At 50.2% G+C, this 26,674-nt stretch overlaps 1 protein-coding gene across 1 annotated transcript in view; it reads left to right on the top strand.

Annotated features, from left to right (window-relative positions):
- Slc6a3 (solute carrier family 6 member 3) overlaps positions 1-26,674 on the top strand; it is a 58,763-nt gene that overhangs the window by 16,138 nt on the left and 15,951 nt on the right. Inside the window, exons 5-11 of the mRNA XM_004666120.2 lie at positions 14,224-14,362; positions 16,389-16,523; positions 18,001-18,104; positions 19,626-19,750; positions 22,728-22,840; positions 24,415-24,543; positions 25,185-25,284. Of these exons, the coding sequence (XP_004666177.1) occupies positions 14,224-14,362; positions 16,389-16,523; positions 18,001-18,104; positions 19,626-19,750; positions 22,728-22,840; positions 24,415-24,543; positions 25,185-25,284 (845 nt within the window). The remainder of the gene's footprint in view (positions 1-14,223; positions 14,363-16,388; positions 16,524-18,000; positions 18,105-19,625; positions 19,751-22,727; positions 22,841-24,414; positions 24,544-25,184; positions 25,285-26,674) is intronic.

The raw sequence follows: 26,674 nt of genomic DNA, 5'->3' as shown, positions 1-26,674 counted from the left end.
GCTAAGGGCCCCCACATAGGTCAACTATTTATTCTATTTATTTGTTTATTATTATTATTATTATTGGGTTTTCGAGGTAGGGTCTCACTCTGGCCCAGGCTGACCTGGAAATTCACTACGGAGTCTAAGGGTGGCCTCGAACTCACGGAAATCCTCTTACCCCTGCCTCCCGAGTGCTGGGATTAAAGGCGTGCGCCACCATGCTCGGCTATTTATTTGTTTATTTAAGAGAGAGAGAGAGAATGGGCAGACTAGGGCAATCAGCCACTGCAAACAAACTCCAGACACATGCACCAGATTGTGCTTCCAGCTTACATGCATTCTGGGGAGTCGAACCTAGGTCCTTAGGCTCCTCAGGCAAGTGCCTTAACTGCTAAGCCATCTCTCTAGCCCAACCATTTACTCTTAACCCTTATTAGAGATCAGGGGTGCGTGGGCATGCGTGTGCGCATGTGTCCCAGTGCGTGTGTATCTCTGCATGTGTGAGCGCTTAACATGAGGAGCCACTGGTGACTACCTCAACTGTTTTTCCAAGAGTTTTACCCCAAGCTGAGCAACAGATTGTAACCATGGAGGTGTGGGCTTACAGACTATATGAGGGGGCCTCCAGGCCATTGGTGAGGCACAGTGGCCGGGTTGGTGTGCGGGGTCCCCGAGCTGCCCTGCCTCTTGGGCCTGTGGCCGGTGCTGGCTGTCCACTGTGAGTGAGGCTAAGTCCCCTGAAGTGTGACGTCTGCACAGATGTAGGAAAGAGACTGTGTGCAGCGACTGCCGTCAAGTCCAGGACTTGCTGTGGACGGTGATGTTCAATGTAGAGGAGCTGAACCCTCACTCGCCTAGTTAGATATGTTCACCTGGGTCTACTTAGTAAAAGAGGTTGGACATGGTGGCCCATGGTTTGTAATCCCAGGACTTGGGAGGCTGAGGTAGAAGAACTGTTAAGTTCAAGGCCAACCTAGATACAGAATGAGAATGAATCTCAAAATTAAAAATGAAATTAAATTAAAAGCTTAGCAAAAAGCCGGGCATGGTGGCGCACACCTTTAATCCCAGCACTCGGGAGGCAGAGGTAGGAGGATCTCCGTGAGTTCGAGGCCGCCCTGAGACTACATGTGTTAACTCCTGGTCAGCCTGGGCCAGAGTGAGACCCTACCTCGAGAAACAAACAAACAAAGCTTAGCAAAAGGGACTTTGAATAAGAGAGATGGAATGATTCAGGCTTTCACAGCAAGTGGGTCGCAAAACAGTCTACAGCCACTGAAGTTGAAGTCATGCTGGTTAGGAGGAGCTGGGATTCTTGGAAGGTAGCCAGAGATGCCCCCACCCCATTTGAAAGGATATGTCCACATTACAAGCAAACAAATGATGAAATCATCCAGATAAAAAGGAGTTACTCTCTTCTGCCGGGCGTGGTGGCGCACACCTTTAATCCCAGCACTTGGGAGGCACGGGTAGGAGGATAGCCATGAGTTCGAGGTCACCCTGAGAATACATAGTGAATCCCATCCAGGTCAGTCTGGGCTAGAGAAAGACTCTACCTTGAAAAACAAAACAAAACAAAAAAGTAGTTATTCTCAAAAGAGATTCTAGGGCATTCTTGAAGCCTGTTAGCTTGATCAGTTCCCTTGCTACTCCGGTTAAGGAGAGTGAGGGGCCAGGCCACATGGGTACTTGCCGGGTGTCCCTGCTCTTGGAAGCAGTGTGTAAGCAAAGTGGAGGGACTAGCCAGTGCATGAAGGCTGTGACGTGAGAGGTTACAGTTAGGTGAATGGACAAAGGCGTCCATGGGTAACAAAGCTTGCTCAAACGTCTAGGGCTTGAGCCTGGGTTCACGTGTCATTATGCAGAGAAAATAGTAATGAGAGAGAGAGAGAGAGAGAGGAAGAGAAATAGAAATGGGAGTGCCAGGGCATCCAGCCACTGCAAACAAACTCCAGATGCGTGAGCCACCCTGTGCATCTGGCATATGTGGGCACTGGGGAATGGAACCTGAGTCCTTAGGCTTCGTAGGCAAGCGCCTTAACCTTAACAACGTCCAGGAGCTGGGTTTTTGAGCCGGTGCATCTATCACAGCTGTGAGGTGGACTGCGACATAGCTGAGGTATTTGTAAAGAACGGAGACGTTGGAAGAGTCGAGCAGAAGCGCCTGGCTTCTGCTTGCGAGGTGTGGGGGATATTGATCCTTCTAAGCGGTTTTCCGATAGAAAATTAGAGAGAGAGTGTGATTAGTGACGTGTGTTGAGGGATGTTAGAGAAAATAATACTTGTTGTTCTTAAAACTTCAGACTGGAGCCGGGCGTGGTGGCTCATGGCTTTAATCCCAGCACTCAGGAGGCAGAGGCAGGAGGCTCGCTGAGAGTTCAAGGCCACTCTGAGATGACATAGTGAATTCCAGGTCAGCCTGAGCCAGAGTGAGACCCTACCTCCAAAAAAAAAAAAAAAGAAAAAAATTCAGACTGGAAAAGTCAGGCGTGATGGCACACACATTTAATCCCAGCACTCGGGAGGCAGACCTAGGAGGATCGCCGTGAGGTTGAGGCCACCTGAGACTACAGAGTGACCTCCAGGTCAGCCTGGGCTACAGTGAGACCCTGCCTTGAAAAACAAAACAGAGCAACAACAACAAATTCAGACTGGGGCTGGAAAGGTGGCTCAGCAGTTAAGGCGCATGCTTGCAAAACCTAACGACCTGAGTTGAGTTCAGTTCCGCAGTGCCCACATAAAGCCAGATGCACAAGGTGGTGCCTGCTTTGCAGTAGCTGGAGGCCCTGCTGGGCCCGTTCTCTCTGTGTCTCTCCCCCTCTCTGTGTGTATGTGTGAGTGTGTGTGTGTGTGTGTGTGTGTGTGTGTGTGTGTGTGGCGGGGTCTTCTTGCAAATAAGTGAATAAATAAATAATAATCATAATAACTTAATAACCCATAATAACTGGTTTTTTGAGGTAGGATCTTGCTTTAGCTCAGGCTGACCTGGAATTCACTATGTAGTTTCAGGGTGGCCTTGAACTCACGGTGATCCTCCTACCTCTGCCTCCCAAGTGCTGGGATTAAAGGCGTGCGCCACCACACCCGGCTCATAATAACATTTTTTAAAAATTATTTATTTATTTTTTTGAGAGTGACAGACACAGAGAGAAAGACAGATAGAGGGAGAGAGAGAGAATGGGTGTGCCAGGGCTTCCAGCCTCTGCAAACGAACTCCAGACGCGTGCGCCCCCTTGTGCATCTGGCTAACGTGGGACCTGGGGAACCGAGCCTCGAACCGGGGTCCTTAGGCTTCACAGGCAAGCGCTTAACCGCTAAGCCATCTCTCCAGCCCTCATAATAACATTTTTAAAAAGCCACACACTGAGGAAGTCTGGAAGTCTGAGTATGAGCAGAAACCTACAGAGCCGAAGTGCTGAGCGCTGCACCCTGCGGAGACCCGTGGTCCCGACGGGTGCACCGTTGTCACTGAAAGCAGAGGTAGGACAGGAAGACAGTGTGAATTGCTCCACGCGCTGAGCAAAGACCAAGAAAGTGATCAACAGAAAGACTGCGCGGCCCGCACAGTGGATGTCCGCAGACACCACTCCAACCTCGGTGCGCGTCCATCATGGGTCAGCAGTTTGGCAGCTAAGACAGCAGCAGGAGCAGATGGGGAAGGGCAGGGCTGCACCCCTCAGGGGACAGCGGCCAAGACCTCGGCGGAACCCCGGGTGCTGCCCACACCCCCGCAGGCTTTGATTCGGCAGACAGGGCCCAGGATCTGACAGTCAGCCCATGACCACCAGAGGCAGCAATAGGCGGGGAGGATGGTGAGGTTGCCAGCACCAGATCCCAGAATCCCAGCAGCCCTGTGCCCAACGGCTTCCTTGTCGGGTAGTGGGCACCAGACAGAAGTGACAGGAATTGAGAGTAGAGGAAGTATTCGCTGTGGAAGCCTGGAGCCTATCCCAGGAAGAGTTACCTATGTTCACTGACTTCTTTTTTTTCTTTTCTTTAAATTTTTTAAAATTTATTTGAGAGAGAGAGAGAGAGAGAGGAAGATATATAGAGAGAATGGGCGCACCAGGGCCTCTAGCCACTGCAAACAAACTCCAGACACATTGCGCCACCTTGTGCATCCACCTTCCATAGGTCCTGGGGAATTGGATCTGAGTCCTTTGGCTTTGCAGGCAAATGCCTTAACCACTAAGCCATCTTTCCAGCCCTTCTGCGACTTCTTATCTGAGGAAAGTTAAACTGTGTAGTCTCTTTTTAAAAATATTTTTCCTTTATCAGTCGGGCGTGGTGGCGCATGCCTTTAATCCCAGCACTCAGGAGGCAGCGGTAGGAGGATCGCCGTGAGTTCGAGGCCACCCTGAGACTACATAGTGAATTCCAGGTCAGCCTGAGCGAGAGCGAGACCCTTCCTTGAAAAACCAAAAAAAAAAAAAAAAAAAAAAATTCCTTTATCTGTTCGTGAATGTGTGTGAATGTATGTGGTGTGTGTGTGTGCACGCATAGGTGTGTCAGGGTCTCTCGCTGCTGCAGACACCCATCTGGCTTTATGTGGGTGGCTATGGAATTAAACCCCAGCCAGCAGGTTTTGCAAGCAGGCACTTTTATCCATTGAAGCAACTCCCTAGTCCCTACTTTCTTTTCTTTATTTTTTAAACTATCTTTATTTATTTATTAGACAGAGAGAGAGAGCGATCATTGGTGTACCAGGGCCTTTAGCCACTCCAGAGGCATCTGGCTTACATAGGTCCTGGGGAACTGAACCTGGGTCCTTAGGCTTCACAGGCAAGCGCTTAACCACTAAACCATCTCTCCAGTCCCTTAGCCCTACTTTTACCTGTTGTCTTGTTTTGCTTTGAGATCCTAAGGCTTCAACCCAAGTCCTTACGCATGCTAGGCAAGCAGTCTGCCACCAAGTTGCATCCCCAGCGTGCCCCTTTAGCCGTATTTATTTAATTATTTTGAGACAGGGTCTTGGCATATACGCCAGGCCAACCTCAGACTTACCGTCCTCCTGCCTCCACCTCTAGGGGTGCTGGGATCACAGGCACATGCCTTTTTTATAGAGTTGTGCGTTTCTCCTCCACTGCGTTCCCTTCCTCATCCCTGTCCTTGCCAGCTTCCATTTGCGGTGAACGCGCGAGAGAAAATATTGTAGGCACAGGCTCGTTGCTGCCAGTCTCAGAGCTGTGACAGGACACTACAAATACGCTTGATGGACATAAGAGGCTTTACACCAGGAAAGCACACTATGGGCTTTAGGCTAACAGTTCTGTTTCTCCCAACCAGTGTGTGTGTGTGTGTGTGTGTGTGTGTGTGTGTGTGTGTGTGTGTGTATTTGGTTTTTCGAGACAGGGTGTCGTTCTAGCCCAGCCTGACCTAGAATTCACTCTGTAGTCTCAGGGTGGCCTCGAACTCATGGTGATCCTCCTACCTCTTCTTCCCGAGTGCTGGGATTAAAGGCATGTGCCACGAAGCCTGGCTTTGGGTTTTTTGTCTTTTTTTTTTCCTTTTTTGGCTAAATAATTTTTTTAAATAATTATTTATTTATTTGAGAGCGACAGACATAGAGAGAAAGACAGATAGAAGGAGAGAGAGAGAATGGGCGCGCCAGGGCTTCCAGCCTCTGCAAACGAACTCCAGACGCGTGCGCCCCCTTGTGCATCTGGCTAACGTGGGACCTGGGGAACCGAGCCTCGAACCGGGGTCCTTAGGCTTCACAGGCAAGCGCTTAACCGCTAAGCCATCTCTCCAGCCCCTAAATAATTTTTTTATTAACAACTTCCATGATTATTAAAAAATATCAAATGGTAATACCCTCCCTCCCCCCACTTTCCCCTTTGAAACTCCATTCTCCCCGTCTCAATCAGTCTCTCTTTTATTTTGATGTCATCATCTTTTGCTCTATTACGAGGGTCTTGTGTAGGTAGTGTCAGGCACTGTGAAGTCATGGAGATCCAGGCCATTTTATGTCTGGAGTTTTAAGGAGTCCTACCCTTCCTTTGGCTCTTACATTCTTTCCAGCACCTCTTCTGCAGTGGACCCTGAGCCTTGGAAGGTGTGATAGAGACATTTCAGTGCTGAGAGCTCCTGTCATTTCTTGTCAGCACCATGGTGCCTTCTGAGTCATCCCAAGGTCACTGCCATCTGAAAAGAGAAGCTTCACTACCAAAAGTGAAAGTAGCATTAATATAAGGGTATGAACATTAAGAGAAGTGTTTACTGGGCAGTTTGCTAAGTACAGTATATACATTTTTTGGCTAAATAACTTTTTTAAAAAGAATGTGCATTCGAGGCTGGCTCCGCGGTACATCCTGGCACTTGGGAGGCGAACATGGGAGAGGTCACGTGAGCTCAAGGGTCTCATGAATGCCAACTGCTCCAGCTTGTGCTGACCAGGTCTGAACATGCCTCGCGACCTTCTGTCCCCTTGCTGGGTCAGTTACTGGGAACGGGGCATGGGGGTCACCCTTGACTAGAACTGTGTGTGCTTCCTGTCACAGCTGTGCTAGATTTTGCTCTGTCCATGCGCTTTGAAGCTTGAGTATTTTGAGGTAAACATGTAGGAATCTTAATTCTTTCCTTTGTCCCTTTACCACTAGGGAATGTTCCTCTTGGTCATAGTCCTCCTTCTGGAGTATCTCTCCAACCCTGGTTTTCTCTGTTTATTCCTGCTTTTTATTTATTTATTTAAACAAGAAATGGAGGGGATCAGAGAGAAAGAGAGAGAGAGAATAGGCGCACCAGGGCCTCTGGCCACTGCAAACGAACTCCAGATGCATGTGCCCCCTTGAGCAGCTGGTTTGTGTAGGTCCCGGGGAATTGAACCTGGGTCCTTTGGCTTTGTAGACAAGTGCCCTAACCGCTAAGCCATCTCTCCAGCCCTACCCCCTGCTTTTGAGTTTGATTGTCAGGCTCTACTTTATTTGTAGTGCTGTGTAATAAATAACCTGTCACCCTTCCATGTTTTAGTGAGTTGTGGAGTTAACGTGCCTTTGTCACTCTCTCTACCTCCCGGTGACTTTGTACCTCTTCACACACACTTCAGAGCCCACACACTGTGATAGTAATTCCTTTCTGTCTTTTTATTATTATTATTTTTTTTATGAGAGAGAATTGGCATGCCAGGGCCCCTAGCCATTGCATTTGAATGCCAGACGTGAGTGCTGCCTTGTGAGCATGCATGACCCTGTGCTCATACATCACCATGTGCATCTGGCTTGCATGGGTTCAAGAGAGTCGAACCTGGGTCCTTTGGCTTTGCAGGCAGGCGCCTTAACTGCCTAGCCATCTCTCCAGCCCACTTCCCGTCTGTTCTGTGAGTATTATCACATTTGGGCAATGTTACAGAGAGCACAGTACATTGCTTTTGCTTTCAATCACTGCATATGTAAATATTGCCAGGTGTGGACGGCATATACCTTTAATCCCAGCACTCACAAGGCAGGGGTAAGGGGATCTCTGTGAGTCTGAGGGCAGCCTGGTACGACAAAGTGAATTCCAAGTCAGCCTGGGATAGAGTGAGACTCTCCCTCAAATAAATAAATAAAAATAAGCCGGGCGTGGTGGCACACGCCTCTAATCCCAGAACTTGGGAGGCAGAGATAGAAGGAGTGCTGTGAGTTCGAGACCCACCTTGACTCCATAGTGAATTCCAGGTCAGCCTGAGCTAGAGTGAAACCCTACCTTAAAAAACAAAATAAATAAATAAATAAAATATGAGCTCATGGATATCGAGGCCATTTTGTGTCTGGAGGGAGCACACTGTAAGGAGTCCTACCCTTCTTTCGGCTCTTACATTCTTTCTGCCACCTCTTCCACATTAAACCCTGAGCCTTGGAAGGTGTGATTGAGATGTTACTCCTACACAAGACCATCATAAGAGGAGAGAAAGATCATGACATCAAAATAAAAGAGAGACTTATTGAGATAGGGAGGGGATATGATGGAGAGTGGAGTTTCAAAGGGGAAAAGGAGGGAGGGTATTACCATGGGATATTTTTTGTAATCATGGAAAATGTTTAAAACATTGATAAAAAAAAATAAAATTAAAAATAAACAAAATAAAATAAATAAATAAATTCATCTGGAAAAAAATATTCAGCCAGAAAAGAAATACTTGTTAGCATTTCCAGCATCTCCAAGTCTTCATGTAGAGCTCTCATCTGACCTCATTGTCCTTTTGTTTACAGACCTTCTTCTTAGTTCTGCCAAGGAATTCTCACACCTCAGGTTCTTCTGAAATGTATTGTTTTTGTTTTTTGGTTGTTTGTTTCTTTTTTTTTTTTTTTAAGAAGGGGATGGTATCATGGCAAATTATACATCACGTTTGGTTTTTTGTTTTTGTTTTTGTTTTTGTTTTTTGGGTTTTCGAGGTAGGGTCTCGCTCTAGCCCAGGCTGACCTGGAACTTACTATGTAGTCTCAGAGTGGCCTCGAACTCACAGCTATCCTCCTACCTCTGCCTCCCGAGTACTGGGATTAAAGGCATGTGCCACCACACCTGGCTACATCATGGTTTTGTAAATCATTTAAAAAAGTATTTTATTGGGCTGGAGAGATGGCTTAGCGGTTAAGCGCTTGCCTGTGAAGCCTAAGGACCCCGGTTCGAGGCTCGGTTCCCCAGGTCCCACGTTAGCCAGATGCACAAGGGGGTGCACGCGTCTGGAGTTCGTTTGCAGAGGCTGGAAGCCCTGGCGCGCCCATCCTCTCTCTCTCCCTCTATCTGTCTTTCTCTCTGTGTCTGTCGTTCTCAAATAAATAAATAAATAAATAAATAAATAAATAAATAAAAAGTATTTTATTTTATATTTATTTATTTATTTATTGGTTTTTTGAGGTAGGGCTCTCACCCTGGTCCAGGCTGACTTGGAATTAACTATGTAGCCTCAGGGTGGCCTCAAACTCATGGCGATCCTCCTACCTCTACCTCCCGAGTGCTGGGATTAAAGGCGTGCGCCACCACGCCGGCTTTTATTTTTACTTATTTGTTACAGTCAGAGGAAGGGAGAGAGAGAGTGAGAATGGGCACGCCAGGGCCTCTAGCCACTGCATACAAACTCCAGATGCATGCGCCACCTTGTGCATCTGGCTTACGTGGGACCTGGGGAATCGAACCTGGTTCCTTGGGCTTCTCAGGCATGTGCCTTAACTGCTAAGCCATCCCTCCAGCCATTTAAAACCATTTCTAAGTGCACAGTTCCATGGCAAAAGGCACACTCATGGTGCGTGCCACCATCACCACCACCCATTTCTAGAATTTTCTGCACTCCCCTAGCTGGACCTCTGTCGCTCCCCCAGCTCAGCACCCACCATTCTACTTTCTTTCTCTGAATCCACCCCCTCCAGGGACTTCGTGCAAGTGGGTCGCAGAGTGTCTGTTCTGTGTATCTGGTGCATCTCACGTGGCACGTACCTTCAGAGCCCACCCACCGCCAGAACCTCTCCCCGCTGTGATAGGAGCCACATTTTGTCCTTCCATTCCCCTGTGGATGCCCACGCAGTGGCTTGCACACTCGGGCTGTCGCAAATAATGCTGCAATGCATGCACAAGTACAGCTCTGTGTCGCTAATTTCCGTTCTTTTTAAGTTTTTGGTCCTTTTTATTAGCTATGTTAATTGCACTAAGTAATGTATTTCATTGTGCTTTTCCATCCGTGCCTAGAATGTAACATTTTTTTTGTAATTTTTTTAATGCAAGAGAGAGAGAGAATTGGCACAGCAGGGTCTCCAGCCCCTGCAATCAAGGTCTAGATGTGTGCACTCTCTCGTGCATGTGTGTGTGCAACCTTGCACGCTTGTGTCACAGAGCATCTGGCTTAGGTGGGATCTGGAGAGTTACACATGGGTCCTTGGGCTTTGCAGGCAAGCGCCTTAACCGCTAAGCCATCTCTCCGGCCCTTTTGTGTTTTTTTTTTTTTTAAACATGTGTGTGAGAGCCAGAGAGAGAATGAATTGGTGCACCAGGGCCTCCAGCCACCGCAGTTGAACTCCAGACGTTTGTGCCACCTTGTGCATGTGTATGACCTTCACGCTTGCCTCAGGGTTTTTTGTTGTTGTTGTTGTTGTTTTTGGTTTTTGGAGTTAGGGTCTCACTCTAGTCCAGGCTGACCTGGAACTCACTATGCAGTCTCGGGATGGCCTTGAACTCACGGCGATCCTCCTATCTCTGCCTCCCCAGTGCGGGGATTAAAGGCGTGTGCCACCACGCCCGGCTCTTTGCCTCGCCTTTGTGCGTTTGGCTTACGTGAGACCTGGAGAATAGAACATGGGTCCTTAGGCTTCACAGGCAAGTGCCTTTTCCACATAGCCATCTCTCCAGCCCCTAGAATGTACTTTGATCACATTCACCTCTCTATTAATCTTTCTTCCCTCCCTTCCCCTCTGCATTTTCCTCTTCCAAACCTCAGATAGTCCTTCATTTACTTTTGTGTCCCTTCCCCTGTTAATTTTCATTCGCAAGGAAGACCATGAAGTGCTTGCCCTGGTGAGAATGATTCATTTCACTTAACAGTTTTCCACACATTTTTCCTGTCAGAGACATAATTTCATTCTTCCTCAGTGTCTGTATACACCGTTATTTCTTTTATAGCTTCATCTGTTGATGGGCACCTAGGCTAACTCCAAAAAGAATGGTGCCACATACACGATTTAATCCCAGCACTCGGGAGGCAGAGGTAGAAGGCCAGCCTGGAACTGTAGAGTGAGTTCCAGGTCAGCCTGGGCTGGAGTGAGACCCTACCTCAAAAACAACCAAACAGGGCTGGAGAGATGGCTTAGCAGTTAGGCGCTTACCTGTGAAGCTTAAGGACCACGGTTCGAGGCTCGATTCCCCAGGACCCACGTTAGCCAGATGCACAAGGGGGGCGCATGCGTCTGGAGTTCCTTTGCAGTGGCCAGAGGCCCTGACGCACCCATTCTCTCTCTCTCTCTGATTCTTTCTCCCTCTGTCTGTCTATCTCAAATAAATAAATAAACAAAAATTTAAACAAACAAATGAAAAACAAGAGTGCTAGAGAGATGACTCGGTGGTTGAAGATGCTTGCTCGCAAAGCCTAATGGCCCAGGCTTTACTCTTGTAAAGCCAGATGCACAAAGTGGTGCATGCATCTGGAGTTTGTCTGCAGTGGCTAGAGGCCCTTTGTGCCCATTCTGTGTGTGTGTGTGTATGTGTGTGTCTGCTTGCAAATAAATAAATAAAAATATATTTAAAGAAAAAAGAATAGTGCCTCAATAAGCATGGCTTCACAGGCAGGCATGTCTGTTGTAAGTTAGGGCTACAGTTAGGCATATACCCAGGAATGTCTAGCTGGATCCTAGAGTGGGAACATCCTGCCGACAGGTGTCTGTGGAGTGGAACAAACACCTGCTGTGATAGTTCACAGTGTTTCCACAGTGGCTGTGCCGTTGGCATTCCCACAGGCTGTGCACACGTCCCCGTTTCCCCACATCCTTGACAATGCTCATTTTCAGGTTGTTTGTTATGATAACAGCCATCCTAGTGGATCGTAGTGGAGTTTCATCATAGTTTTGATTTACATTTCCTTCCCAGTTGGCTGTGTGCAGCATGGGCATGTCGGCCATCTGTGCCCCTTTGGAGAAATGACCACTTCAAGTCCTTTATTCATTTTCGAAGTGAAATATTTTGTAGCTGTTGTTGAGGTTTTCTGGATGTTAATCTCTTAGCGGATACATGATTTAAAACTATTACCTCCCATTTTGTGTTTTTCCTTCCTACTTTGTTATAGAATTATTTGATGAATAATGAAAGATTTTTTTTTTTTGCTGGAGAGATGTCTCAGTAGTGAAGGCACTTGCCTGCAAAGCCTAACAACTCAGGTTTGATTCCCCAGGACCCATGAAAGCCATGTGCATAAAGTGGTGCATGCATCTGGAGCTTGTTTGCAGCAGTTGGAGGTCCTGATGCACCCATTTTCTCCTCTCTTTCTCTCTGCTTGCAAATAAATAAATAAAGCCAGGCGTGGTGGCGCATGCCTTTAATCCCAGCACTTGGGAAGCAGAAGTAGGAGGACCACCATGAGTTTGAGGCCACCCTGAGACTATATAGTAAATTCCAGGTCAGCCTGGGCTAGAGTGAGACCCTACCTTGAAAAACACAAAAGTAAATACATAAATAATATATATTTTTTTTTAGGGCTGGAGAGATGGCTTAAGGCATTTGCCTAAGCCAAAGGACCCAGGTTTGATTCCCCAGGACGCATGTAAGTCAGATGCACAAGGTGGCGCATGTGTCTGGAGTTCGTTTGTAGTGGCTGGAAGCCCTGGTGTGCCCATTCTCTCTCTCTGTCTTAAATTAAAAAATGAAATAATAAATATTTTTTAAAAAGTAATGTTTAGCAGGGCGCGGTGGTGCACACCTTTCATCCCAGCACTCAGGAGGCAGAGGTAGGAGGAACTGTGAGAAGTTCCAGCTCAGCCCAGGCTAGAGTGAGACCCTACCTCAATGAAACAAAAAAAAAAAAAAATTATTTTTGTAAGTTTTTAAACTTGATGAAGTCAAGTTTATCTCTTCTTCCTCCTATATGTCATATCAAAGAACCCATCGAAAAACCCAAGGACATGTATATTCAGCGCCTGAGTTTTCTTCCCAGGGCCTTTGAGTTTCAGCCCTTTTGCCCATTTTTTTTTATTAGTTATGTACATGCTCAGTATGAATATGTGAACAGCACATGTTGGTACCATCCTTACCCTCATCCTTGTCCCCTTCTGTCGGACATTGGCAGGGCCCTGGGTTAAAACAAGCCTAAGCTGTCTGACACCCAGGCCCCAGGCTACGGAGGCTATGGAGGGGTCACAGAAGCCTTGGGGATTGGACCAGCAGGGGAGCTCCTCCCCCCATCCTCAGGGGTTGCAGTGAGCCAGGATCCTCCCCCCCTCCATCCTTAGGGGTAGCAGTGAGCTCTTTTGCCCATTTTGAGTTAGTTTTTACATCTCATGTGCAGTGGATGTTGCTGGGTTGTCTCCTGGTTTGGCGGCGTGATTTCCTGCCTTGTGGCTATTCTTCCTTAGACGCTAGCCCGCGCTCAGCATGCGTCCTCCTTCAGGAACGCAAGCTCCGTGCCGGGAGGCTGTGGGGCTGGGTGGTTGGATACAGTCTGGTCCTTCTTTTTTTTTTTTTTTTTAATTGTTTTTGTTTTTATTTATTTATTTATTTGAGAGCAACAGATAGAGAGAGAGAGAATGGGTGCGCCAGGGTCTCCAGCCACTGCAAACGAGCTCCAGACACATGTGCCCCCTTATGCATCTGGCTAATGTGGGTCCTGGGGAATCGAGCCTCGAACTGGGGTCCTTAGACTTTACAGGCAAGAGCTTAACCGCCAAGCCATCTCTCCAGCTCCAGTCTGGTCCTTCTAAAGCTTATCTTTAAGAGTTGTGGCGTGGGCCCAGGAGCTCACTTGAGGAATAGCGTATCCCTGTGTGGCAGGTATCTCTGCTCATCCTGTGACCAGTAAGTCCATGACCCTCAGCCTGTTTTATTTTTATTTGTTTACATGAGAGAGAGAAAGGCAGAGCGAATGGGCGCACCAGGGCCTCCAGCCACTGCAAACGAACTCCAGATGCATGAGCCCCCTTGTGCATCTGGCTAACGTGGGTCCTGGGGAATCGAACCTGGGTCCTTTGGTCTTGCAGGCAAATGCCTTAACCGCTAAGCCATCTCTCCAGCCTCCTTCAAAAACAAGTTCAGCCACTCGTGGCTTCTGACAGGCCATCCCTTGTGACCTTTCGAACGACAGGACCCGTAGGCACAGGGCTGGGAGCCATCGCGCTCAGAAGCACTTGTGTGTCTCAGCTGGCAGCTCAGAGCCCTCCAGGCCCCACCCTGGCACTGCCCCCACGGGCAACAGTGGGTGCTGGCTTCACTCGGCGTCTTTCTCTGGTTTCCGAGGCTCCATTCCTCTGTAGACCCAAACTGTCTGCTCTCTCCTACCCCAGACGGGGCTGCCAGTGGGTAAGGAATAAGAGTAGCTTCCTTGGAACCTTCTGGCAAGCTGGGCTGCCTTCTGTGTCCATCTCAAAGGTGGCCTGGTGTCTCCGTCAGGGCCTGGTCTTGAACCCTGCAGAGGACTAAGGGCTGTCTCTGGTCAGCTCAGATGAGGTGCTTTTGGCCCTGTGGAGCTGAGGAGGGCAGGGTTTAGGGCCAGCTCAGCTGTCCAGCTCCAGGTCTGGGGTGTGCGTGTTTGGTTGGGGGGTGCTCCCTCCAGGATCACCTGCCGCCTCTCCCTAGGCGTGGCGTGCTGCACCTCCACCAGAGCCGCGGCATCGATGACCTGGGCCCTCCCCGGTGGCAGCTCACGGCCTGCCTGGTGCTGGTCATTGTCCTCCTGTACTTCAGCTTGTGGAAAGGAGTGAAGACCTCAGGGAAGGTGAGGACGCATGGCTGGGGGGGGGGGGTCACAGGTGGGGGGCGGACAGATGACTGTAGGTGGAGGGGGAAGGAGACCGATTGTCCTGGGTGGGGAAGGAAGACTAGGTGGCCGTGGCTGGCTTGAGACTAGATGGATTGGTAGAGGAGAGGTAGACAGGTGGCCAAGGCTGGTGGGCGGACATATATGCGTGGTTGGATGGAGGTTGACATACGGCCATGGTGGCTGGAAGCGGGCACTCACTTTGTTTGGGGAAGGGCACCGAGAGGGCAGCACTTACAACAAAGTGCCCAGCAAGAAGACAAGAATGGCACTTGTAGCAGACAGCTTCAGGTTCACTGAGATGAATGTCCAGACCAGGCACAGATATGGAAGAAGGAATATTTATTGAAGCTTACTTCCCCTGGAAGTTCCATAATGGCAGAAGAAGATGTTCCCCCTTAAAGGACCAGGGAGAGAGGAAGAGAGAGGAGCCACAAGCCAAATCCTAAAACCACAGCACAAAACAAGCACATTTCAGGAACTGCAAGCACTTTGCAGATCTTTAGATTGGAATGTCAAACCCACCACCACACCTTGGGGTTGGGTCCTAAGATCCCCCCAATGACACCTCCTCCAGCCAGGTGGCTGCAGATCAAAATTATAGACTGTAATAAAACACTGAATATATTAGGGGCCATCTATTCAAACTACCACAGCACTGCTTGAATTTTTCCTGCCAATGAAGATATTTGGGGGCTGGAGAGATGGCTTACTGGTTAAGGCATTTGCCTACAAAGCCAAAGGACCCAGGTTCAAGTCCCCAGGATCCACGTAAGCCAGATGCACAAGGTGGCACATGCACCTGGAGTTTGTTTGCAATGGCTGCCCATTCTCTCTCTTTCGCTCTCTCTCCTCTCTCTCTATCTGCTTCTTAAATAAATAATAAATAAATAAAAATTTTTAAAAAGTTATTTTGGCCGGGCGTGGTGGCGCACGCCTTTAATCCCAGCACTCGGGAGGCAGAAGTAGGAGGATCGCCCTGAGTTTGAGGCCACCCTGAGATTACATAGTGAAATCCAGGTCTGGGCTGGAGTGAAATCCTACCTCAGAAAAGAAAAAAAAAAGAGAGAGAGAGAGAGAGATTTTGGATCGTATGGTTACCCATGGCGATTTTGACCAAATGGCCCTGTCACCTGTTTTACCGACACAGGAAGCCTCCCCGCTGCCGTAGCGATGGGTCCTCCTTCCCATTCCCTGCTGTCTCAAGTCATCCCTTTTTGCAAACCCAAAGTACATCTTTGCCCAATCAGGGGGAGTCGCTTGCGTTGCCATAGACGAGAGCCACCCCTGCACGCTGAGACAGAGCAAGTGCAGGGCGTGTTGTTCTCTTGCTACCCTGCTGTTCCTGCTTTAATTCCTGGAGGGAAAAATGCACAAGGCAGGGCTGGAAAGACGGCTTAGCGGTTAAGGCGTTTGCCTGCAAAGCCGAAAGATCTTGGTTCAACTCTCCAGGACCCACATAAGCCAGCTGCACAAGGGGGCGCACGCATCTGGAGTTTGTTTGCAGTGGCTGGAGGCCCTGGCGCACCCATTCTCTCTCCCTTTCTCTCTGCCTCCTTCTCTCTTTCAAACAAGTAAATAAATAAAACATATTTTTTTTAATGCACAAGACAAAGCCGGGCATGATGGTGCACGCCTTTAATCCCAGCACTCGGGAGGCAGAGGTAGGAGGATCACCGTGAGTTCGAGGCCACCCTGAGCCTACCAAGTGAATTCCAGGTCAGCCTGAGCTAGAGTGAGACCTTACCTTGAAAGACCAAAAATAAATAAATAAATAAGTAAAAGCACAAGACAAAAGGTATCCTCTGGTAGTCTTGGTCTCACTCCAGGCTCATTCCCATGGCTGAGCTAGTGCCCTAAGGAACACGGGACACTGGCTTCCCAGTTGTGATACGCACCAACCCCACGTTCCCTTCCTTGCCCATCCTGCTCCTGCTGGAGGCTCTGTGTGGCCCATGCATCTTGCCAGCCCTCTCTTCCCCAGGTCGTGTGGATCACAGCCACCATGCCCTATGTGGTCCTCACTGCCCTGCTCCTGCGTGGCGTCACGCTCCCGGGAGCCATGGAGGGCATCAGAGCGTACCTGAGCGTGGACTTCTACCGACTCTGCGAGGCATCCGTGAGTCCCCGGGACTGCAGATCTGTGTGACAGCTCTCCTGCATGTGGGTGGGAGGCCCGAGCTACGGCAAGGTAGCAATGCCACCCTGTCCCGTGAACTCAGCAGGTGCCTGGCAGGCACGTGAGCTAATTAATGATGCGGGAGCCACACAGGGAAAACATAACAGGACCCTCTTTTCCTTTTTCTTTCTTTCTTTTATTTATTTATTATTACTATTGTTGTTATTTTGGTTTTTTGAGGCAGGGTCTCACTCTAGCCCAGGCTGACCTGGAATTCACTATGGAGTCTCTGGGTGGCCTCGAACTCATGGCGATCCTCCTACCTCTGCCTCCCGAGTGCTGGGATTAAAGGCGTGCGCCACCACATTTGGCTTATTTATTTATTTACTTTGAAAGAAAGAGGCAGAGAGAGAGAAAAGGGCGCGCCAGGACCTTCAGCCTGTTGCCAACAAACTCCAGAGGCTTGCGCCCCCTTGTGCACGTGTGCAACATTGCAACTTGAGTCACTGTGCGTCTGGCTATGTGGGACCTAGGGATTAGAACATGAGTTCTTGGGCTTTGCAGGCAAGTGCCTTAAACACTAAGCCATCTCTCCAGCCCAAGCCCCCCTTTTCTCTGCCCTCCTGACCGCTCCAGGCTTGACCCCCCCCCCCATCTCGCTTAAGCCTTGTTCCTCTCCGCAGCCCTGACTGCCTGGCCAGCCAGCTTCCCTCAAATCTACGGTTCCCAAACTGGGGTGGCCCAGAGACTCTGAACCAAAGGACAGAGGCGCCAGCTCCCTTGCAGCCTGGGGCCCCTGTGTCCTTAGCAGCATGTTCTCTGTTGTTTCAAGCTCAGAGCAGCCACTTGGACCCCCTCCAGCCTGCCCAGTACTTCCGTTACCAGTGGCTTATTAGTGTTCTAGATGCTTCAGACCAGCCTGGACGGCGTAGACACTCAGGGATGGCTCCTGGCACTACCCAGCTCCCAGAAGGTGGAAGGTCTGGCTCAGACCCATTGGTAGCAGCAGCTCCTCTTTAGCCTTCCCACCTGGGTGGCTTACACAGGGAGGGACAAGACAGGTCTGGCTCGCTGACTGGTCTCGGCACAGCCCTGACTCAGCGTGCCGTGCCTGAGTTTCTCATTCTGGCCCAAGTAACGGCACTAACCTTGCCGTTCCTTTTCGTGATCAAAGCGTGCGTCTGCCATCTGCTGGACACCAGTGTCTGGCCTCGGGTGACTCAGGCCAGGGATACAGGAGGGCTTATTTCCTAAGACTAGCAACACCAGGCATACACGTGATATTGAGCGCAAACCAGAGAGTCCGAGGAGGAGGCCCGGCCGGCTGCCTCACAGGGCCACGGCATCTTAGTTGGAGGTAGTCGTGGTAGGCACTCGTGAAGCCTGCTCTGTCATGCGGACGGGTGCGGGGTGACAGCCCCACCCCGCCCTGTGTCTAACCATCCGGCTCACGTTCTCCCCTCTCTGGCCGCGGCAGGTGTGGATAGATGCTGCCACCCAGGTGTGCTTCTCCCTGGGCATTGGGTTCGGGGTGCTGATCGCCTTCTCCAGCTACAATAAGTTCACCAACAATTGCTATAGGTAAGTGACAAAGACGCATCCACATCGTGGCTCCTGCGGGTGCTGGCTTTTGGAAATGACACGTCCCCTAGAAGAAAATCTCTACTTACAAAACTTCTGAGCCACATGGCTTTCTCTCTCTCTCTCTCTCTCTCTCTCTCTTTCTTTCTTTCTTCTTTTGAGGTAGGGTCTCACTCTAGCCCATGCTGACCTGGAATTCACTATGTAGCTTCAGGCTAGCCTTGAGCTCACAGCGATCCTCCTACCTCTGCCTCCTGAGTGCTGGGATTAAAGGCATGCACCACCATGCCTGGATATCTTTCTTATACCTTTTTGTTTGTTTTTGTTTTGTTTTTAAAGACAGGGTCTCAGTCTGTAGCCTAGGATGTCGTAGAATTCACTATGTAACCCTTATGGACCTTGAACTCACAGCCATCCTCCTGCCTCAGCCTCCAAGCTGGCTCCACAGTTTTTTTTTAAGGCAAGCCCAACAGACTGGCCTTTTTTATGAGAGTGAGAGACACAGGGAGAGAGAGAGAATTGGTGCACCAGAGCTTCCAGTCACTGTAATTGAACTCCAGATGCGTGTGCCACCTTCTGTGCATGTGTGAGCTTGCATGCTTGCATCACCTTGTGTGTCTGGCTTATGTGGGATCTGAAGAGTTGAATATGGGTCCTTAGTCTTCACAGGCAAGTGCCTTAACTGCTAAGCCATCTCTCCAGCTCTCTGCACAGCTTTTTTAAAAACATTAAAATCAGGCAGAGGGATGGGATGGAGAGATGGCTCAGTGGTTAAAGATGCTTGCTTGCAAATCCTGAGCTCAGTTCCCCAGCAGCCATGGAAAGCCAGATGCACTAAGTGTCACATGCATCTAGAGTTCGCTTGAAGTGACAGGAGTCCTGACATGCACCTCTCTCTCTTTTCTCTCTCAAATAAATAAATCATTTTTTAAAGGCAGTTTCCAGTAACATCTTGTGCTCAATTTTATTTATTTATTTATTTGACAGAGAAAGAGGGAGAGAGAGAGAGGCAATGGGTGTGCCAGGGCCTCCAGACACTGCCAATGAACTCCAGACGTGTGCGCCCCCTTGTGCATCTGGCTAACGTGGATCCTGGGGAATCAAACCTGGGTCCTTTGGCTTTGTAGGCAAACGGCTTAACCACTAAGCCACCTCTCCAGCCCTCAATTTTAAGGAAGGTATTGAGACACATGGAGATGTATGTCACCTCCTGGGAGCAGCTTCGCTGAGCTTTATGTGCAGCCATATCTTCCTCCCTCCACAACCAGCCCCCCTGGGTCTCCTCTCTTCTGTGAGGTCAGGGGGTGTCATGGTATCCCAGTGGGACACATGGTGGTCATCTCTCCCACCTCCATGAACCCTGATAGCACCAAGGAGCCCAGAGGCAGCCTGGCAGTGCTTCTCTGAGAAGCTGTCCCTCCTAGCCTGCCCTTCCCTACATGCTGCAAATGGGAAATCGTGGGTGGCAGTCTCAGGGTCGCAGCTCAGCTAGCTCCAGGGTGTCCTGTCTTGTTCCCACAGGGACGCGATTATCACCACCTCCATCAACTCCCTGACGAGCTTTTCCTCTGGCTTCGTCGTCTTCTCCTTCCTGGGGTACATGGCACAGAAGCACAATGTGCCCATCGGGGACGTGGCCACAGACGGTGAGCTCACCCCCATACTGCCATACCTCACCCCACTCCCCCTAGTGCAAAGCGCCCTGCCTAGACCCAGAGGCATGTCAGCCCAGAGAGCTGCCAATTTAAGTGATGCCAACTATAAGCAGCCCATGTTCCAGCGCAGCTGACCACCCATGATATACAGATACCCGCCCTGCGCCCTGTGTCCTCCTTCCCTGCCCCTTCACCATCTTCTGTTCTGGTCCCACACAGCCGCCGCAACCACAGATCCTAACGCACAAGTACAATGTGAGCTGTGATGACTGTCGGACATTGTCAACTGGGTCCCCTGGGCATGTGTGCCACAGTTGGGTCTCTCCAAGCTCAGTGTAAAGGAGGATTAAGGCGTCCCCATCTCCCATCGTGGCAGCAATGGAGGGTGCTAGGTTACAGCACGGTTCACCGAAATGAAGCCGGTTGCTTGTGACATTAGCAAGCAGTGTGTTCCTAGTAAACATCTGGAGACCGTGGCCTGCTTGGTCCCCGGGTCTCTGGCACATGGTCTCTTCTGACCCACTTGCCACCTTCTGAGACCTGAGTGTCTCTCCACACCTGTAAGTCGGGAGGGAGGTGGGCAGGGGACATGGTGTCTCACTCGGTTTTCTGTTTGCTGTAACAAGATGTCTAGGCTGGGAAACTTGATAAAGAAGAGGTTAATTGAACTCACAGAGGTCCAAGAGCAACCATCTGCGGGGCACTGGTGAGCCTCAAGGTGGACAGTAAAGAAAGGAAAACATGGGCTGGAGAGATGGCTTAACAGTTAAGGCACTTGCCTGCAAAGCCTAAGGACCCATGTTCAACTCTCCAGATCCCACGTAGGCCAGAAGCACAAAGGTGAGGCAAGCGCAAGGTCTCACATGCCCAGTAGGTGGCGCAAGCGTCTGGAGTTCAATTGCAGTGGCTGAGGCCCTGGCATGCTAATTCTCTCTCCCCACCCTCTCTAAACTAAATATATATATATATATATATATATATACATACATACATATATTTATATATATATATATATATATATATATATATATATATATATATATATATATACACATATATATGAAAAATAAAGGAAAACATTCCTGTTCAGATGGCCAGCCCATGGGCCAGCCTGGCTTTGTAGCAACGCCGCTTTCCCATAACTAATGACACTGACAAAATTCCTGAGATGCACCGGGCGTGGTGGTACGCTCCTTTAATCCCAGCACTGGGGAGGCAGAGATAGGAGGATCACTGTGAGTTTGAGGCCAGCCTGAGACTACAGAGTGAATCCTAGGTCAGCCTGGCCTAGAGTGAGACACTACCTTGAAAATGAAGATATATATATACTCAGATGGTAGAGCGAGCTGCCCTTTTAGAGTGCCTGCGAAGCCAGGTTGCGGGGCAAGTCTGGGGACAAGATGTCCCATTCAAAAGCACGCTCCTGGTGTTATTCTATAACTGGGCCTCATCTCCCACAGCCCATTCAGCAGGAGCTCATGTCTCACTGGTGAGGTGATTACTTAGATGATCCAATTAACTCTTAGTAATGCCACCCGCTGGTAACCAGGCCTTCAGCACATGAACCGCTGTGGAACATTCCAGATCCAAACTATAATGCCAGTCCAGAGAGAAAGAAGGAGAGACAGAGAGAAAGAGAGAGAATGGGTGCGCCAGGACCTCCAGCTGCTGCAAATGAACTCTAGATGCATGCGCCACCTTGTGCATCTGGCTTACGTGGGTCCCGGGAAATCAAACCTGGGTCCTTTGGCTTTGCAGGCAAGTGCCTTAACTGCTAAGCCATCTCTCCAGCCCCATTTCTTGCTTGTCAAACCTTCTGTGCCAGTGGGGTGCCCTCCTAAGCACCTTGAGTCCCAGTGCGGAGATGCTGCTCATGCCTCAACCATGCTGCAGGAAGGATGGGTGACATGAGCCACGCTCATCTGTGAATGTTCGCTGGGAGATGACTTTGTGGGGTGCCTTGTGTGGACCGAGGGCTCACAGGCTGCAGCAAGCACAGAGGAGTCTAGTTTCCTCACGTGTCATGAGGGTGGAAGTCAAGAACAAGACCGTCATGCATTGCCGTGTGTGTAAAACTCAGTTTCCAAAGCCGGGCGTGGTGGTGCATGCCATTAATCCCAGCTCTTGGGAGGCAGAGGCAGGAGAATCACCATGAGTTCAAGGCCAGCGTGAGACTACATAGTAAATTCCAGGTTAGCCTGGGCTAGAGCGAGACCCTACCTCAAAAAATAAAAAAATGAAAAGAAAATTAGGAGGCCAGGTACGGTGGCGCATGCCTTGAATCCCAGACCTCAGGTGGCTTGACGTAAGAGGATGGCCATGAGTTCAAGGACAGTCTGAAACTACATAGTGAATGCCAGGGCAGCCTGGACTAGAGTGAGACACTACCTTGAAAAACCAAATAGTGCGAATGGGTGTGTACTTACGCGTGTATGTTCATATATACTTACGCCTGTGTGTTCATATATGACTGTGACTGTGCAAGTGTGTTTGGTATGCATACGGGCACATGGGCACGGGAGCGTGTGGCACTGCATGCATATGCATTTTGGAGTGTGTTCACACATGATCCCGTGGTGTGCGTATGACCTGATCCACACAGTAAAACCAGTTGGAAACACGTCAGCTGGAGTTAGCCTGCCCAGAGACACCTGCCATCCCTCTTTCCTGTCTGTGCTGTGTGTTCTGACACCACTGTCCCCAGCCTCTGGCCTGGTGTGGACGTGAGTGACGCGTGGGGCCGGGGGGTGGGGGGGCAAGCCGGGAGAGCAAAGCTCTCCGTCGGGCTCGTGATTTGTATCTTCGACAATCCTGGCCAAGCGCTCGCTGAACCCGCAGTAGGTAGGACCTCTGTGGTGGGGGAGAGCTCCCAGCGAGCGGCTCACGGGCATCTTGGCCAGGCTGCTCAGCCTTGAAGGTCAGAGGGGAAGCAAGTGGTCACGACTGGTGGGTTTCTGCTTGCTTGCAGGGCCAGGCCTAATCTTCATCATCTACCCGGAGGCGATCGCCACACTCCCGCTCTCCTCAGCCTGGGCTGCCATCTTCTTCCTCATGCTGCTGACTCTGGGGATAGACAGTGCTGTGAGTACCCCAGGCCCCCCGGGGCCCTGCGGTGCCACAGCTCCCAGAGGACGCTGGCCTCGTGTGGACAGGCGTGCCTTCTAACAGTCCCCCATTCCTCGTGTGTCCGGCACAGGGCCTGCTCGTGAGACTCCAACCTGCCTGTATCACTGAAGATCCTTTCTGGGCTTGGCCAGTGATGCCGGGGTGTTAACTTGTGTTTCTTCCCACCCTGGCCATCAACATGCCTGAGCCCGGGCATCCCAGGAGCAGAATGCATGTAGAACCGAGCCCCAGCAGCCAAAGGCTCCACTCGGAATGGCAGAGTGCCTGGTCATAGGGGTGCGTGTAGCAGAGCCCCCGCTGACCCCTGGGCTCCCCGAGAAGAGATGGAGCCTGGCTGAGCAACTTCCGGGTGTCCAGGTTCTTGAAGGGGTTCAGACCGCTCTACTTTCTTGGGCTTCTTTGGACCTACCCGTTTCTCGGGACCATATCCACTGAGCCCTGGCACCTGGATTGGCTAAGGGGCACCTTGTAGCTTTCTTCCTGAGCTGAGAACCACCCCCCTCTCTCCAAGAGCGAGCAGCCCCACCTTCATTTTCTACCTAGCTCTGTGGCCCAGAGGCCTCCATGGTCCTGTACCTGGAAGGGGCGTTTACGGGGCACAGGCTGACCTGGCTGGTCCCCTCATCACGTGATGTGCCAGGCCAGCTGCACTGCAAGGTTGTGATTGTGGGCGGGGTATGTTGCCCTGGTGACATAGTTGTACCATCAGTCTGTCAAGGCAATGCCATCTCATCCACCTAACACTTCACTGGCCCAGTGGCTTCAAAGTGACTGTGGTCACCCTCTACCCTCAGGGTCTCTCTCTCTCTCTGCCATGTCAACACGGAAGCCCCAGCCAGAGCTCTTTCTTTTTTTATTTTATTTATTTGTTATATATATATATATATATATATCAAGGACAATATATATATATATCAAGGACAGTTTGAGACTCTCTCTCTCTCTCTCAATCTCTCTCTCTCTCTCTCTATTATATATATATAGAGAGAGAGAGATTGAGAGAGAGAGAATGGGTGCACCAGGACCTCCAGCAGCTGTAAACAAACTCCAGATGTGTGCGTCACCTTGTGCATCTGGCTAATGTACAAAGGTCCTGGGGAATCGAACCTGGTCCTTTGGCTTTGCAGGCAAACGCCGTAACTGCTAAGCCATCTCTCCAGCCCCAGAGCTCTTTCTTTTTTAAAAAAAAAAATATTTTATTTATTTTGAGAGAGAGAAGGGAGGGGCAGAGAGAGACTGAGAGAGAACGGGCACGCTAGTGCCTCCAGCCACTGCAGACAAACTCCAGACGCATGCACCACCTCGTGCATCTGGCTTTATGTGGATACTGGCCAATTGAGCCTGGGTTGCTAGGCTTTGCAGGCAAATGCCTTAACCACTGAGACATCTCTGCAGCCCCAGAGATCTTTCTTCATCCTGCCAGTGGGCTGCTACGCAGACCCTCTCATGCGCCAACCTGGGTGTCCACCCGTCAAGTGAAAAGTCCGGCCCGCCCCGGCATGGGTGAGTGTGACCTCTGTGTCCCGCAGATGGGCGGCATGGAGTCTGTGATCACCGGCCTCATCGATGAGTTCCAGCTGCTGCACCGCCACCGGGAATTCTTCACACTGGGCATAGTCCTGGCCACCTTCCTGCTGTCTCTCTTCTGCGTCACCAACGTATGTAGTTGCCTGCCTGTGTCCTGATAGCCCCAGCGTCTGAGGGTGCTATGGGTGCCTTTGGGATGGAGAGACCGCGTCATTTCTAAGAAAGCCCCGCTGCGCCTCAAGCAACTCGACTTCCCTGTAGTCGCGCCCAGGGCGGGGCAGGCGTGGGTCTGGAATCTGGTTGCGGAGAGATTTCAGCACCTGGACAGCGCTGGGGAGGCGCCCCTTTCCTGGGGATGGGAGGGGGCCTGGAAGGTGGCAGAGGCCTGTCTGCGGGGGTCCAAGGCCACTTTCCCACTTGGGTGTTTCCCTCTCTCATCGTCTGAAGCCCTAAAAAGGAGAGAAGTGGATTTGGGGTAGAGTGACTTAAGTTACACTTATGGGGAGTACATACGTCTGCAGAGTGAATTCCCAGGACAGGTAATCTATCTTATTCTATTTTCAAGGTAAGGTCCAGACCGACCTGGAATTCACTATGTAGTCTCAGGGTGGCCTTGAACTCATGGCGATCCTCCTACCTTGGCCTCCCGAGTGCTGGGATTAAAGACATGCGCCACCACGCCCAGCTAGATTATCTATTTTCTTAAAGCATTTTGGTTGGGGAGTGGCTGCAGCCAGACCCCAAATTCAGCATGGGCACCCCTCTCTTCTAGGGAGGCATCTATGTCTTCACACTGCTGGACCACTTTGCTGCCGGCACATCCATCCTCTTTGGCGTGCTCATCGAAGCCATTGGGGTGGCCTGGTTCTACGGTAAGTCCAGGCAGGAAGACCAGGGCTGTAGCATCAGCGTTAGCTAGCCTTCTTGGAAAAATGCTTGGGTTGTAGTTCACGCGGTATCACAGAGGGTGTGGCCTGCTCTGTTGGCTGAAGCGGGCACTCAGCCAGTTGGCATCCAGGAGACATACCAAGAGACTGCATCATGTGGACACCCTGGTTTGGTAGGACAGTGAGACTTGATGGGGTGCTGTGCCCTTTTCAGTTGGTGACATAAAGAAGGAACCCTGGCCAGGCATGGTGGCACACGCCTTTCATCCCAGCACTCAAGGGGCAGAGATAGGAGGATCACCATGAGTTCAAGGCCACCCTGAGACTCCATAGTGAATCTCAGGTCAGCCTGGGCTACAGGGAGACCCTACCTCAAAACAAACAAATAAACAAAAACATAAGAAGGAACCCTGGGCTGGAGAAATGGCTTAGCAGTTAAGGTGCTTACCTACGAAGCCTAAGGACCCAGGTTCAATTTCCCAATACCAATGTAAGCCAGATGCGCAATGTGGCACATGTGTCTGGAGTTGGTTCGCAGTGGCCCATTGTCTCTCTCTTTCTATCTGCCACTCTCTCAAATAAATAAATACAAATAAAATATTTTTTAAGGCAGGCGTGGTGGTGCATGCCTTTAATCCCAGCACTGGGGAGGTAGAGGTAGGAGGATCACTGTGAGTTTGAGGCCACCCTGAGACTACATGGTGAATTCCAGGTCAGCCTCAGCTAGAGTGAAAACCTACTTCAAAAAATATATATATATATATCATATATAATATAAATATTATATATATATATATATCTTTTTTTTTTTAAAGAACTAGGGGCCTTGATCAGATCATGCTGTCAGCTTGCAGGAGGCAGGTCAGACAATGGCCACCTCTCCTCACGAGTGTGTCACACAAGTGCCCGGTGTGTGGATTTCAACCAGCTGCGTGCTGTCTCTAGCCCTTGAGCTTGGACTGTTGGCCCACAAGCAAGGATGTGTCCACTGTTCATGCACTGAGTATTTCTGGGGGTCTGGAGTTGATGACAAGCCATGCAGAGCCATCTATTTATTCTTTTTTAGAGACAGAGAGAGAGAGAGAGACAATTGTCACACCAGGGCCTCAGCCCCTGCAATGGAACTCCAGACACTTGCGCCACCTAGTGGACGTGTGCGACCTTGCGCTTGTCTCATCTTTATACATCTGGCTTATGTAGGTTCTGGAGAGTTGAACATAAATCCTTAGGCTTTGCAGGCTTAACCGTTAAGCCATTTCTCCAGCCCCAGAGTCATCTTCCTAATGAGGCCATGAAGCTGCTGGGCCATCCAAAGCTCATCACAGCACCGCAGTCTCTTGAATGAGAGGCCAGGCCAGATTCTGAGCAGAGGGAG

This window comes from Jaculus jaculus, chromosome 20, assembly GCF_020740685.1.
Source record: "Jaculus jaculus isolate mJacJac1 chromosome 20, mJacJac1.mat.Y.cur, whole genome shotgun sequence".
NCBI classification, from domain to species: domain Eukaryota; kingdom Metazoa; phylum Chordata; class Mammalia; order Rodentia; family Dipodidae; genus Jaculus; species Jaculus jaculus.
Note: the sequence above shows the minus strand (reverse complement) of the source record. Positions and strands in the feature narration are given on the sequence as shown.